At 48.5% G+C, this 13,972-nt stretch overlaps 1 protein-coding gene across 1 annotated transcript in view; it reads right to left on the reverse strand.

Annotated features, from left to right (window-relative positions):
- GLRX3 (glutaredoxin 3) overlaps positions 1–9,614 on the reverse strand; it is a 33,140-nt gene extending 23,526 nt beyond the window's left edge. Inside the window, exons 1-2 of the mRNA XM_080823360.1 lie at positions 9,483–9,614; positions 2,930–3,038 (exon numbers count right to left, since the gene is read on the reverse strand). Of these exons, the coding sequence (XP_080679486.1) occupies positions 2,930–3,038; positions 9,483–9,571 (198 nt within the window). The 5' untranslated portion in view covers positions 9,572–9,614. The remainder of the gene's footprint in view (positions 1–2,929; positions 3,039–9,482) is intronic.
- Between the last annotated feature and the right edge of the window lie 4,358 nt (positions 9,615–13,972).

Consider the following 13,972-nt stretch of genomic DNA (forward strand, 5'->3'; position numbering starts at 1 on the left):
TGGCTCAGTCAGTTAGGCGCCTGCCTTTGGCTCAGATCATGACCTCAGGGTCCTGGGAACAAGTCCCATGTCAGGCTCCCTGCTCAGTGGGGAGTCTGCTTCTCCTTCTCCCTATGCCACCCCCCTCCACCACAGAGCTCGTGCACTCTCTCTCACTCTCTCTCAAACAGTATCTTTAAAAAGAAAAAAAAAAACCTAAGAAATCAAATTAAAAGGCAGAGGTGGCAGAACATGGGTTCCCTACCCGAGATGGCTCAACAGCTCTCACTAACAGAAGTGAACTCTCTTTAAATGAACTGCACCCTCTCTTACTGGGGCATACCAACAGATCTTGCAAATATTTCACTTATTTGCTCAACATTTAAATTACCTACCTTACAAACTCCATGCAAATGATTTTTACCAGTTAAAAGAAACACTACTGGGATGCCTGCATGACTCAGTTGCTTGAGCATCCAACTCTTGGCTTCAGTCCAGGTCACGATCTCAGGGTTGTGAGATGGAGCCCCGTGTCAGGCTCTGCGCTCAGTGCAAAGTCTCTTGAGATTTTGAGATTCTTCCCGAGGGCCCCCCCCCACACCCAATGCAGCTCCCCTCCACTCACGTGCTCTCTTTCTAAAATAAATAAAATCCTAAAAATTAAAAAAAAAAAAAAAAAGGGAAAGGAAGAAAGAAAAGAGAAACTACTCCACAGAGTGAATTTCCAGAAAGCAACGCCTCCTGGGAGAACTACCCACCTCATGCTGTCAGCCTTCCCACGAAGAGCAGGTGCACTCAGGTTCAGGTGTCCCCGACAGATAAGGACTTCCCAACCCCTGGCTTACTCAGACACTTAAGCACTTCAACAACTTAAAATCTCACAGCCAAGTGTGGTACCAATGTGAGAAGTAATTCTATAGTCGCTTTAAATAAATCATTCAGATGGCAACTAAGAACAGTGTGCTACCTAACCAGTAACATTATACACATAAAACCAGACATGCAACAATTACCATCATCTTGATTAATCTTATGATTGAAATGTTTAATCATTCATTTCACTGGTAATCATTATCTTTTATCGCTGACCAAACATGCAGTTTTAATGTCTCCTTCTATTATTTATATTGGACATTTTAGGGTTACATTCTAAGGTTACATTACACATTTCATTGGAATTTTAAATAAGTCCTTAAATTTTAAAAAGCCAACTATTACATCTATATTTGCTCTACCTTCATAAAAAAACGCTGGAAAGATTCATGCAAAATTAATATAAGCAGTCCCTTCTTTGTAGGGTGGGATACCAGGGCTGACAGGGAAGGTAAGGGGGAGCGTTCTCATTGTACACCTTTTGCGCTGTTCTGATTTTGAGACATCTAACTGCAACACCTATTCAAAGCACACTTACCTGTGTAGAAATTGCCTGAAAGTTACATCGCCTAATACACAGAATTCAGAATTCAGAATTCTGTTTTCAGTTTACATAAAAAGCGGAAAATAGAGAAGATATCACTTTCAGCCCCATATATGGGTATAACTGTCAGCGTGTGCTCTCAACTCACTAGTTCTGGTTTTAAAAAATTAGGATTTGGTACTTTTTGTTTCTTTACATCCTAAGGATTCAAGCTCTTGAATACAGGGTGTGCCTCCCTCCCCAGGTGTGCCTGAAAGTTACATCGCCTAATACACAGAATTCAGAATTCAGAATTCTGTTTTCAGTTTACATAAAAAGCGGAAAATAGAGAAGATATCACTTTCAGCCCCATATATGGGTATAACTGTCAGCGTGTGCTCTCAACTCACTAGTTCTGGTTTTAAAAAATTAGGATTTGGTACTTTTTGTTTCTTTACATCCTAAGGATTCAAGCTCTTGAATACAGGGTGTGCCTCCCTCCCCAGGTGTGCCTGAAAGTTACATCGCCTAATACACAGAATTCAGAATTCAGAATTCTGTTTTCAGTTTACATAAAAAGCGGAAAATAGAGAAGATATCACTTTTAGCCCCATATATGGGTATAACTGTCAGCGTGTGCTCTCAACTCACTAGTTCTGGTTTTAAAAAATTAGGATTTGGTACTTTTTGTTTCTTTACATCCTAAGGATTCAAGCTCTTGAATACAGGGTGTGCCTCCCTCCCCAAAATATCATTTCTAAGATTCCTGACTCCTATTTGGGCTTTGTTGCCTCAACCAAGGCTAATGCCATCCTGCATGACGGCATTAAATGTGCTCAGCCAAGTGAGCTGATCTACAGCCTCAACCATCCCCTTCCGAGCGCGCACCCGAGCGCGCACCCCAAGAGACAAACCGGGGACAGAGAGAGCGCGAAGCTGGGAAAACAAGGCTGGGGGTGGGGCGCTGGGTTCTTTTCTCATCTGCTCCCTAAGCCTTCCGCTTCTTCCAGAGGCCTGCACTCACCCGACCGCAGACGGCTGCTGCTTCGTCCTGTTCCCCGCTCCCTGGCGGCCTCCACACACCCTTCCTTCACTGGCTTTCCACATCACACCTGGCGCTTCGGTGAAGCAAGCTTTATTAATAGTTTTACTGTATTCAAACCACGATGCTCCGCAGTGAATGATCTGGCTGCTTCTGCTGGAAAACATCGCACTGCCCGCTCTGCAATTTACTGGTTCTGTCCTCCCATTGCACATGTGTTAGGGAAAGTGTGGTGATGATCACAATACTTGGTACTTGAGAAATGCAAAACAATTTCAAGATTTTTAAGAATAATCTACTGCAGGCAACCCTGTCAAGATCCCCTTGCTCTTAAGAGCTTTTTCTAGCTCTTCACTTAATAAACCTTTAAAATAATAATAATAATGATAATAATCTACTGCAAAAAAAACACTAACGGCAATTATAAACATGTGGAATTTCACATCCCTCCTCCCTTGTGTTGATAAAATGCAGTCTGCCTCATAAAAAACGGGGCGCCACGAACATAATACCTTCACAAATGAAACTCGAGGCTGTTCTTTGGCCAATTCTGCCATCACGTCGTTCATCTGCGCACACTGTGGGGCCCATGGCGCCCAGAAATGGACCACAAGGAGGGACCTGGAAATCAACAAAATACAATGTTTTAAAGTTACACTATCTTTGGAAATAAGAAAATACTGACACAGGTTAAATTCTATTACCAAAACAACCCTTACAAGAAGTCCCTGAGTTGTTTTTCTACTGCTAGAATGCTACTGTATTAAACACAGACTGGAATATAAGGCTTGCAATGTCTTGGCAATCTTTTGGATGAATTTTCAAGTTAATGATATTTCTTGAGTGAAGACTTAGCTCATATGAAGTGGTTCTAAATATTCATCCATCCAAACTAATAGTCAAATAAATCAATTGTGTTTTCAGACCCTTAGGAAAGGTGGAAACTAGACTGAGGCAGCCAAGGCACCCGTCGGTGACAAATGGCCACACGTGCACAGTCACTACACAGCATTCACTTTTTAAGCACAGTACTGTGATGCCAGTGTCTAACTGTGACCATAGGAACAGGAATAAAATGTTGAAAATGCAAGGCACACAGGCAGAAAACAAGGGAAAAAATGGAACTCATTTTCACAAAGACGGGCTTTTTTTATATTCTACCACAAAAGATTTTCTAAAAATTGATGGTATGAACAGACAGAACAGTGGATTAATAAATTATTGACTAAGTTCTTAGGCATCTCAGCGTGTATTTATCAACTATTTTCATATAAAACAGTCTTGGCTAAGCTATCCTTCAAGTCTATCTTCATATTGAACTGAAAACCCTTTCTATAGGATTCTAAGTACAAATTATAACCATCCCAACCAAAAAAATCTGAAAAATCAGCAAGAAAACACATTGAAAAATACGTTATCTAGAGAAAGGAACTAAGGACAACTAAGGACAACCTGTGGGCAAGAAAAGGAGTGGCAAACCGTAAAACCAGGGGAACAATACAGCTGCGAGAAGCAGGAGCCTCCCACCCAGCGCCTGTGAGCAGAAGCAAAGGGAGGTCCTGGGGGAGAGGTAGGAGGGCAGGATCTGGTGACCTGGGAAGCATGTCTAGAGACTCCGAGCTTCTGGCTCAGTGACTGATGACGCCTGGTGGCAGGAGCCACTCATCACGTATAGAAACTGCCAGCCTGAGAGGAAAGGACACCTGCGGGGGAACCTGTTAGCGACGGTCCGGAGCACAGAAAAGAACTCTGTACTTTACCCACAGACGGATTTGGGAATCAAGAATAGAGCTGGCACCGAGCTCTCCTACACTAGAGGATAAAAGACAGAGGTCAGAGCCTCTGGACTTAATCGACAGTAAGTTACGATAGATGGAGGAAAAGAAACCCAGGCAGTAGACCAGAGAATGGAGCCTAAAGGCCTCCCAAAAGTCAAGAAAAGGATGTCGAGAACCAAGGAGTGACAACCATCCAGTCCAGCCGGGCCAGACTGCAGCATGCAGGGACTGAACGAAGAAGAGGCTGTCGGGTGCTAGAAATCTGCACTCGAAGAGAGCTGCCTGTAAACAGAGAGAGTGCTAGGCAGAGGGAAAGAAAGGATCAAGGGATTTTCTTTTTTTTTTTAATGCAAGAAAATCTTCATGTTTGTTTCATAGGGTGTGTCCGAGTGGGGAGGGAAGGACGAAGATGCAAGAGAGGCTGAGGACACAAGCTCTCTGGGGGAGGGGGGGCAGGAGAAGGAAAACAGAAGAGCAGAGAATTCCCCATGAGGGAAGGGACAGCCTCCTCTGGGTCAGGAGGGGAGGAATCAAGAATGGGTAAAGCTACAAATAAATGTTAGATGTTGGGGGGGAGAGCAGGAGGAGAGTGGGGGAGATGCTCCTGAAGTCCAGTTTTCCCAGGCAGGAAGCAAGGTCATTTGCTGAAACAAAGGAAAATGGAGGCCTGTAGTCATAGACAGCAGTGAGGAAGAAGGGAGAGCTGCCCAGGGGCACGCAAGAGGAAAGCACGAAAGACCCGCCCAAGGCTGGAAAGGATGTATTGTGGGTCCCTGATCCATGGGTGCTCACTGGTGTCGAGCAGAACTCAGAAACCTCAGTGTGTGATTAGGTGGGCCTCGGGGTCTATGGCAGAGACTATGCTGTGTCCCTTTCCTCCTGGGCACAGAGCCTGACGACACTGCTCAGTCATCCCTGCCGCTGTCTGGGGCCCTGGAGCTGAGCTATGGCCAGTGAGCCTCTGCAGAGGGCACTGGGGAGGTCCCAAGGCCCAGGGCTCCCACAAAAGGACAAGAACTGCACAAGAATGTTGAAAGCAGGGGCGCCTGGGTGGTTCAACTGGTTAAGTGACTGCCTCGGGCTCAGGTCGTGATCCTGGAGTCCCAGGATCCAGTCCCACATCAGGCTCCCGGCTCAGAGGGGAGTGTGCTTCTCCCTAGGACCCTCCCCCCCCAACTCGCACTTGCTCTCTCTCTCAAATAAATTTTTTAAAAAATTAATAAATAAGTAAATAAAAATGTTCACAGCATCCTCGGACACAACAGCCAAAAACTGGGAATAACCCCAATGACCACAAGCTGGAGAAACCGCTGCATGTTTATAACGACAGAATACTACTCGGCAGTAAAAAGTAACCATCTACAGGTGCACACAACAACGTGCACCTTAAAAACATGATGCAGAAAACATCCCAGAGGGACAAGACCATGAGCTGTGTAACTCCATTCACATCAATTACCAAGAACAGGCAAAACTAACCTATAGTAACAAAGAGCGGGTCGGTGGCAGAAATTATGGGAAAGGAACATTCTGGGGCTCTATGTTGTTTTGAACGGTGGTTACTAGTGTTATACGACTGTCAAAATTCATCGCACCTAGCTATTAAGATCTGTGCATTTCATTATGGTATGTTAAGTAATGCCTCATCTTTTTAAAAAAGCCAGGATACCACTTCTAACTAAATTGAAAAAAGGATTTTTTAAGTAATAATATTCTATGATAAAAAAAAAATGGAAGGAACCAAGCATTTCCATATCCTACTGGTAAAAATTAAATTGGAACCTTTCAGAAGTTTCTTACACACTGTCAAGTATCCTAAGAAGTAATTAAAGACACAAAGATGTATATATATGAGTACCTTCCCATGATCTTACATAACATTTAACAGGAAGAATAAATTCTTCAACAACACTATAGCTTTTTTAATGGTCCTATAACAAAATATTATCAAACCATTAAAAATCATTTCAAAAAACTTTAATGACATGGAAAAATGTTCACAATATGATTATATTTTTTAAAATTTTAAGATGTTACCATTTTTAACAATGTGAACTGACACGCAAAAAAAAGATACCCCTTAAACTAATATACTATTGTGTATCAATTATACTATAATAGTTTAATAAAAAGGAAAAAATGGCATACCCACACAACTTAAATTCCATTACCACTGACATGCTTTTGAAGAGTAATTTAAATCTTAATTTAAATGTGCAATCTTAACTTCCATATTGTAAAATAGCAATAACTAGGGGCACCTGGGTGGCTCAGTCACCTAAGTGTCTGCCTTTGGCTCAGGTCATGATCCCAGAGCCATGGGATGGAGCCCCACACTGGGCTCCCAGCCCAGCGGAAGCCTGCTTCTCCCTCTCCCTCTGCCTGCTGCTCCCCCTGCTTGTGCTCGTGCTCTCTCTGTCAAATAAATAAATAAAATATTTTTTAAATATTCTAAAAATAAGGGGGGGGCGCCTGGGGGACTCAGTGGGTTAAGCCTCTGCCTTCAGCTCAGGTCATGATCTCGGGGTCCTGGGATCAAGCCCCGCTTTGGGCTCTCTGCTCAGCAGAGAACCTGCTTCCCCCTCTCTCTCTGCCTGCCTCTCTGCCTACTTGTGATCTCTCTGTGTCAAATAAATAAATATAACCTTTAAAAATAAATAAATATATATATATATGTATGTGTGTGTGTGTGTGTGTGTGTGTATATATATATTTTGGGGGGGTGGGATATAGAGCACCTAGGTGGCTCAGTCAGTTCAGCATCTCCCTTCCACTCAGGTCCTGATCCTGGGTCCTGGGATAGAGTCCCCACTGGGCTCCCTGCTCAGTGGGGAACCCTGCTCCTCCCTCTCCCTCTGCTGTTCCCCCTGCTTGTGCTCTCTCTGTCAAATAAGTATTTTTTTAAAATATTAAAAAATTAAACAAAATACAATAGAAATACCTGATACCCTGGGATACTGGGAAGATCAAACAAAAATATAAAAACATTTGAAAGATAAAAGCATGATATTAATAGTAATAGTAATTTTACATTATGCACAGTAACCTCCCATTTAGATGCTCAGCTTTCTAATGAAGTATGCACTGCCTAGTAGCACAAAGATATAAATCTGAAACGAACACAAACGCTGTCACCCTCTCTCAGGTTACAGGGAAGAGTGCTCTCTGCCCGCATGAAATAACCCAACTGGCACAGTGCACTGTTTGAGGAAAAACTTTAAAGATCAGGTTCAAATCCCAGCTAATATAATTTTAGACAATGTAATGAACACCAGTTGTACATCAGCAAAACAATTAGTGCTCAATGAACAGCTGCTTCTGTTATTACTAGGTGCTCTGCACCCGCAGGGACTTATCCTGAGAACACCAGCTACCATTTACCAAATACTATCCTACACTAGACTGTTGAGTATTCTACAAATGGGTAAAACCTCTTCCAATTCCTCTGCAGATGGGAATCAAAATCCTCACTGTATAGACGAGCTGAGGTTTCAGTGATACACAAACAGCTAAGGAAAGGTAAAAATACAGGTATTTTTTAAAGATTTTATCCATTTACTTGAGAGAGAGAAGGAGAGCACCAGGACAAGTGGTGGGAGGCAGAGGAAGAAGCAGACTCCCCACTGAGCAGGGAGCCTGACGCAGGGCTTGATCCCAGGACCCCCGGACCCTGACCTGAGCAGAATGCAGACATTTAACCGACTGAGCCACCCAGGTGCCCGGCCAAAATTTCAATTCACATAACATTTTAAAACTGAGAAGTGGTATTCAGGAAGTGGATTTTTTAATGCTTAGGGCGACAAGTACTGTTTAATATTTTTCCGCGCTCCCGTTTTCACAAAAATCCGCGGAGAGGTACTCCCTCCGCCGTCCATCACTTCCAGGGCCTGTTCCAACTCATCACTAAGGAACAAGTATGCGGTTTCCCGCATCACTTCGGGTAAAGGCCACTGGCAAGAGCACATCCAAATCGTACGGACTGTGCTATCTCAAGGATTTTTGTGATTAAAAAAAAAAAAAAGAAACATAAAAACGAAAATGTGCAGCACGAGGTTTCAAAACAGTCTTTCGGACGTTTAGGAGGGGCCGGCGCACACGAGCCCGGCTGCTTTGACCGCCTCCGGCGCCGCCGCCACTGGCGCTGCCCGTATAACACCCACCCTCGGTCAGTGAGGACGGTCACTTCCCTTTTCCTCCCTAAACACTTTTCCAAGGAAACCTGAAATGTCAAATGGGCCGTTCCGGTTAACACCGTGAACTCCGTCAGCTCCAGGACGCGCGGCCGACCAGGAGCAAGGCGGGACCTGCCGCCCCGCTCGGCTTCACGCACAGGCGACCAACTCCCCACCCCACCCGCTCTCCGGACCAGAGCGCTACCGGCCTCCGCTTCAGATCCGGCGGGCAGCACAGGACTGGGGTCCACAAGCATGCCCTGCCCCGGAACCTCGCAGCCCCTCGGCCCCGCACGCCAGGCCAGGTCGCACGGCCCGCGCCGCCCCACTCGGACGGAGCCGCACGCCTCCAGGCCGTGTCGCCTCCGGGGAAACTGAGGCCCGGTCTGAAACCTGCCCAGGGGCTCCAGGGCTAGTTAGAGGCGGGGCTGGGGCAGCCTCGCGGGCAGTCGGGCCCGGGCTCCCACCCGGTCCTCGGAGGGCTCCCGGGCCCGCCGGCCTCCCGGTGCGGAGCCGCCCCGGAACCCCGGCCTGGACGCGCTCCCCGCACTGTCTCCGCGCCCGCCGCAGGTCTCCGTTCCGGGGCGGCCCGACAGCTGGAAGCACGCGCCCCAGACCCGAGCGGACCGCAGCCGCCGGCTCCCGACCCCGGAAAGCCTCGTGCGTCGGCCGGTGAGCTGCACAACCGGAGCACCGCCCGCTCCTCGGCGCCCCGAACGCTGCGCGCCCACCGGGCACGGCCGCCCCAGCAGCCGGGCCTTCCCGAGCCGCCGGCGGCGGACAAAGCGAGCCGGGCCCGGGCCTGGGTCGGGCCGGCGGGGTCCGCGCACCCCCTCCCCCCGGCCGCGGGGCTGAGTCACCGCGTCGCCCGAGGCCCCGGAGGCCGCCAGGCCGGGCGGCGGGGCGGGGCCGGGCCGGGAGGCCGAGCTCGGCCCTTTCTCTCCCGTTCCTCTGCCCGGGCCGGGGGGCCGGGCTCGGCGGCCGGGGGCCCCGCCAGTCCGCCGCCCCACCAGGCCCCACTGGCCGGGCGCGAAGAAGCCGGGCCGCCCGCCGCCGCCCGGGAGGCCGCCCCCCGCGCGCGTCCCCGCAGCCCTGCCGCCCGCCGCCCCGCTCACTTGGCTCTGAGGCGCAGCAGCTCCTCAAAGTGCTGGGCTGAGCCGACCTCCACCACAGCCACGGCCGCCTCGGCCGCCCCCGCCGCCATGCTGCAGCCGCCAGACAGGAGCAATCGAGCGCGGGCGGCCGGCGGGGGCGGGGCCTCTGGGGGCTGCGCGCGGAAGCCCCGCCCCTGGCCCCGCCCCGGGCCGGCACCGGCCGCGCGCGCGGGACCGGGGCGGGGCTTCCGGGGGAGCGTCCGCGTGTTGGACCCGCGCGCTGCCGGCTCCCGCCCCCCACCCGGCTCCGCACGGCCCCCGGGGCCCCGCGCCCTCTAGGCAGCTCTTACGGCCGCTGGGAGAAGGGGTGCGCGCGGGTGACTGAGTGTAGGTGAAGTCACGAGGTCTGGACATTCAACAAGGTGACATTTTAACCTGAAATGAAATTAAGTAAAAGACGGAAATATTATCGAAAATGGGAGATCACATTTAAAATGCAGTAAGAGCCACGAGGAACTGTTTTGTATCCCAACTGCGGTGGTACATATGCAAACCTAAACATGGGATCGCATGGGACAACACACACGCACACGCACGCACGCTTTCCAGTAACACTGGGGAACCCGAAGAAGAGGGGCGGATGGCGGGAATGTGGACGTCCCGGTCGTGATTTCGTACTCCAGCTTTGCGAGATGTCATCTTTGGGGGAGGATATGCACAGGATCTCTCTCTATTATTCCTTACAACTGCACGTGCCACGAAATTATTTTAAAATGTAAAAAAAAAAAAAAAAAGGCTTTTTTTAAAATAAATGAAACCTCGAGGTTACTATGCAAAAATGCAATAGAAGGTGGGGGGAAATAGCCCCTTGCAAAATAGGATGTGTGTACTCCGATGGCCGTTTTAAACAGAATTATAGGTAAGTAAAATAGCATGACTGTATATAAGCTGAACATTACATAGAAAAAAGGTCTTCAGAAGGATATGCCCCAAAGTGTTAGCAGAGCTTGCCCCCAGAAAAGAGGCGAATCAAAGGGAGGACCTTCTCTTTTTACATCCTGTACTTTCTAGTGTCATTTGCATTTTTTCAAAGGACATGGACCGGCTTTGTCATTTAAAAAATAATGAAACTGTAATGCACTAGGGAAATGTGCTATAGTCATTCTTTTTCAAAAAGCAGCAGTAATCACTCCCTCTAATGTGGCTGTTTTAAAAAGCCTGATTTTCCCTTTAAATGTAATTTGCTGAGAGCAGCACACACCAGCTACAGAGCACCTCTCTACTTTCAGGAAAGAATGTTGGGGAGACTCCCGGATTACACTTCCACTTCTGCCTCGGGCTCTCTCTGCAGCTCTCACTGTTGACATCAACAGGCCTCAGGGTTAGAAGCTGACCTCTGAGCTTTAAAATGCTCTGACTTTGGCAACAGAGACGGCTCTGCCCGGCCCTGAGCCCAAGCAGCATGCGGCTGTTGCAGGTGAGCTGCGGGTCTGTAGGCATGTATACCTGCCCCTGCCAAAGCCTTCACATGCGTCTGTATTTATCACTCAATGCTCTGTCCAGCTGTTGACGTAAAGACATCACCGCCTACCTACACATCGTAGCTAAGGAAACGCCCAGACCCACAGCAGGGAAGGGGCAGCATCAAGACTTGCCCTAGGTTTTCTGTTACCACCTCAAGCCCATCTGATGGCCCACCATAGCACCCCATCCCACCCACATGCTGTTAATACCCTGTCCTCTCTCTAACCACATCGCACCCAAAGGGAAAAACTCCTCCTCATCATTTTAAACTGGTTTGGCCTGTTACAAAGTATTCTGGACTTGGCTTTCCCATACACCCCTGTTAGGGCTCAAAAGCTTAAAAACACAGGAAAGCAAGATACTGCGGCTGATTTTGACCTCTGTCCCCAGTGTGTGTTCATACCAGACACTGACCTTCTGCTGACCCCATATTTAAGCACCATGTAGCCATGTCCTATTCCCTCAGGGCGTCCCCTTTGGGAACCCAGTGATATTTTACCTGAAGTGTCCCTGGGGCAGGGGCCTCTCCTGGGCTTCCATACTCTCCTCAGTCAGGAACAGCTGTCCCAGGACAGCAGCACAGTCCTGAAATGGATGTTAGGTCTCCCCAAGGGTGCTGTGTGGCACCTCAGGGACCTGGAACGTGGGGACCGGGAAGCTTGGGTGATGGGTCTTGAAGACAGAAATCCTGGCCTAGGAGAGCCAGAGCTCCAGACAGAGCTGCAGGGGGCCTTCCTGGGAGCAAGGCAGGTCCACCGATGCTGGTGAATTGACCCCATTTTAAAGAAGGGTGTGTGCGGCAGAGACGGAGGTGTGATCATTTTTTCTGGTAAAGACAGCTGACATTTACTGCTCCTAAACAGGCAAGGAAATATTTTAGCCGCGCGTGTTTAATGACACATCCTTCCTTCCCGGGGCCAAGTGTCACTCCCTGGCAGGGCACAGGGCCAAGGGCAATGCAGACACCAATGAGCCATGGTGGGGAGGAGTGCCTGGTCACCACAGAGGAGGACGGGAATAAAACCCCAGCCTGGCAGGGGGGCAGGTGGGGGGGTGCCTCGGAGGGGGTCAGGTTGTAAATTTCACCGGAAGGTGCTGAGAGACACAGGAGTTCTGAGAGGGAGAGAATGAGCCAGCGTTTTTAATGGGCAAAGCATGGCATTAAAAAGTGTTGTTATTCAAGTAAAATGGCCAATGTTTCCTTTCTTTTAAGAGAGACTCTTAAATTCCAATTACTCCGCCCCCGAAGACCCAGTTGAGAATAACCCCAACTGGAGGGAATTAATTTCCTTAGGAATTTCCCTGTTACAAGATTAATGGAGCCCCCCTGCAGAGAAACAGTAAAACTGTAAGTACAGTAGATTTGCACCTGAAGGATACATATTTTAATTTCTGTTCTCAAGCTGGGATAACATCTTCTCCAGCTACTATAAAAAGCATAAATGAGCACCCGCGTGTCTGCTGAGAACCTGCGAACCTGGAGCTCCCCAGGAGGAGTCCACACCTGGCTGGGGACGACCAGGAGTCCCCCCTCATCCCCCCACTCCCCACGGGCTCACACTCTGTCCACACGCACTGGTGGCCAGGGCTCCTAACCAGGGGCACAGTGACCACCGCTGGGTACAGGGCTGGGAAGGGCCCAAACAGGGCATCTTCTAGAGAACCCTGACAGGTGGGGAATGGAAGTGTCCAAAATCCAGAGCAGAATCCCTGGGCCAGATTCTGTTAAATCCCCCCTAAACCCCGTGCCCCAGCCCTGCACTCACCCTGGCACCGCCCTCTCAAGAGACCACAGCTCTGGACGCAGAATAGGGAGAACCAAAAGGTAGAGGGTCTGTGTCCTGACCTCCAGAGCCCTCCCAGGACCTTCTCACCCCACTGTCCATCAGCTTTGGAGGCCCCTTCAAGATTGGGTCTTGGGGAGGGAGTCTCACAAACCATGTTGAAACATGCCGGCAGGTGGGATGTTCCAGCAGTCCCTGACAGTCAGGGACTATCCTGACGGGGAAGTGGCAACGGGCGGTGAGGTTTTGTCTGTCAACCCTTAGGAGCCCAGTCTTGGATCTCGGCACCAGTCAGCCAATTTTCTGTGTTCCTTTCCTTACTAGAAACTGCTTTTATTGGAAGAACTCTATGTATATGCTGGCTATAAACATTGTTTATGCTGTCATAGCTAGATTTTTATTGGTTGTATTTTTGCTGCACTTGCTTGAAAAATAATTATTTTCAAAGAAAAGAAGAATTATATATCCAGTAAACTAAATAAGACTCATGTTTATTAGGGACCCCTGACAGCTCCTCAAACGTGAAAAAAGATTTCGAAGCAGTGAATGGACAATTTATGTGCAAGTTTATTTGTAAAACAGATTTCAAGACATACTTCATCTTGGCTGTGCCAATAAAAATACATTCCATTTCTTTTCAGACGTGTGTGTTATCTGATGGTTCCATAGCCAACTGGTTTCTCCTAAGATGTGACTACATGGGTAAGCATGTACCTGCTCACCTGATCTGGAATTGGGTTGAATGTTCTGGGCTTGCTACACACACACACACACACACACACACACACGCATATCTCCTAAGGTGCTCTCTAGAGGAAATATATTTATAAGAAATGTATTCACAAATCTTAATCCAATTACTCCGATCTCCAAAAACACTTTAGTCGATAATTTTTAAATTCACGTTTCATTATTTTTAATTTACCAGGAAAAAAAAGTCATCCTGAGAATTGACAGCCCGTTTTCCATCCCCAGTGTAAATTCTAACCTCTCTTCCACACGGGGCCAGACCGGACAGCGGGATCGGCTGCAGACTGTCTGCAGGCTGTAGGTGGCATCAGCTGCCTCCTCAGGCTGGGCAAGGAGCATCCTTTGTTGGGTGGCTTCTTTATGCGACATCGAGAGGCCACCGTTCAGGATTTCCACAAACTGATTCTGTGTCTGTAGGCACTCTGCTGATCCACTAAACACGTGCTTTTCCCT

The sequence above is a fragment of the Martes martes genome (assembly GCF_963455335.1).
Source record: "Martes martes genome assembly, chromosome: 14".
Lineage (NCBI taxonomy): Eukaryota > Metazoa > Chordata > Mammalia > Carnivora > Mustelidae > Martes > Martes martes.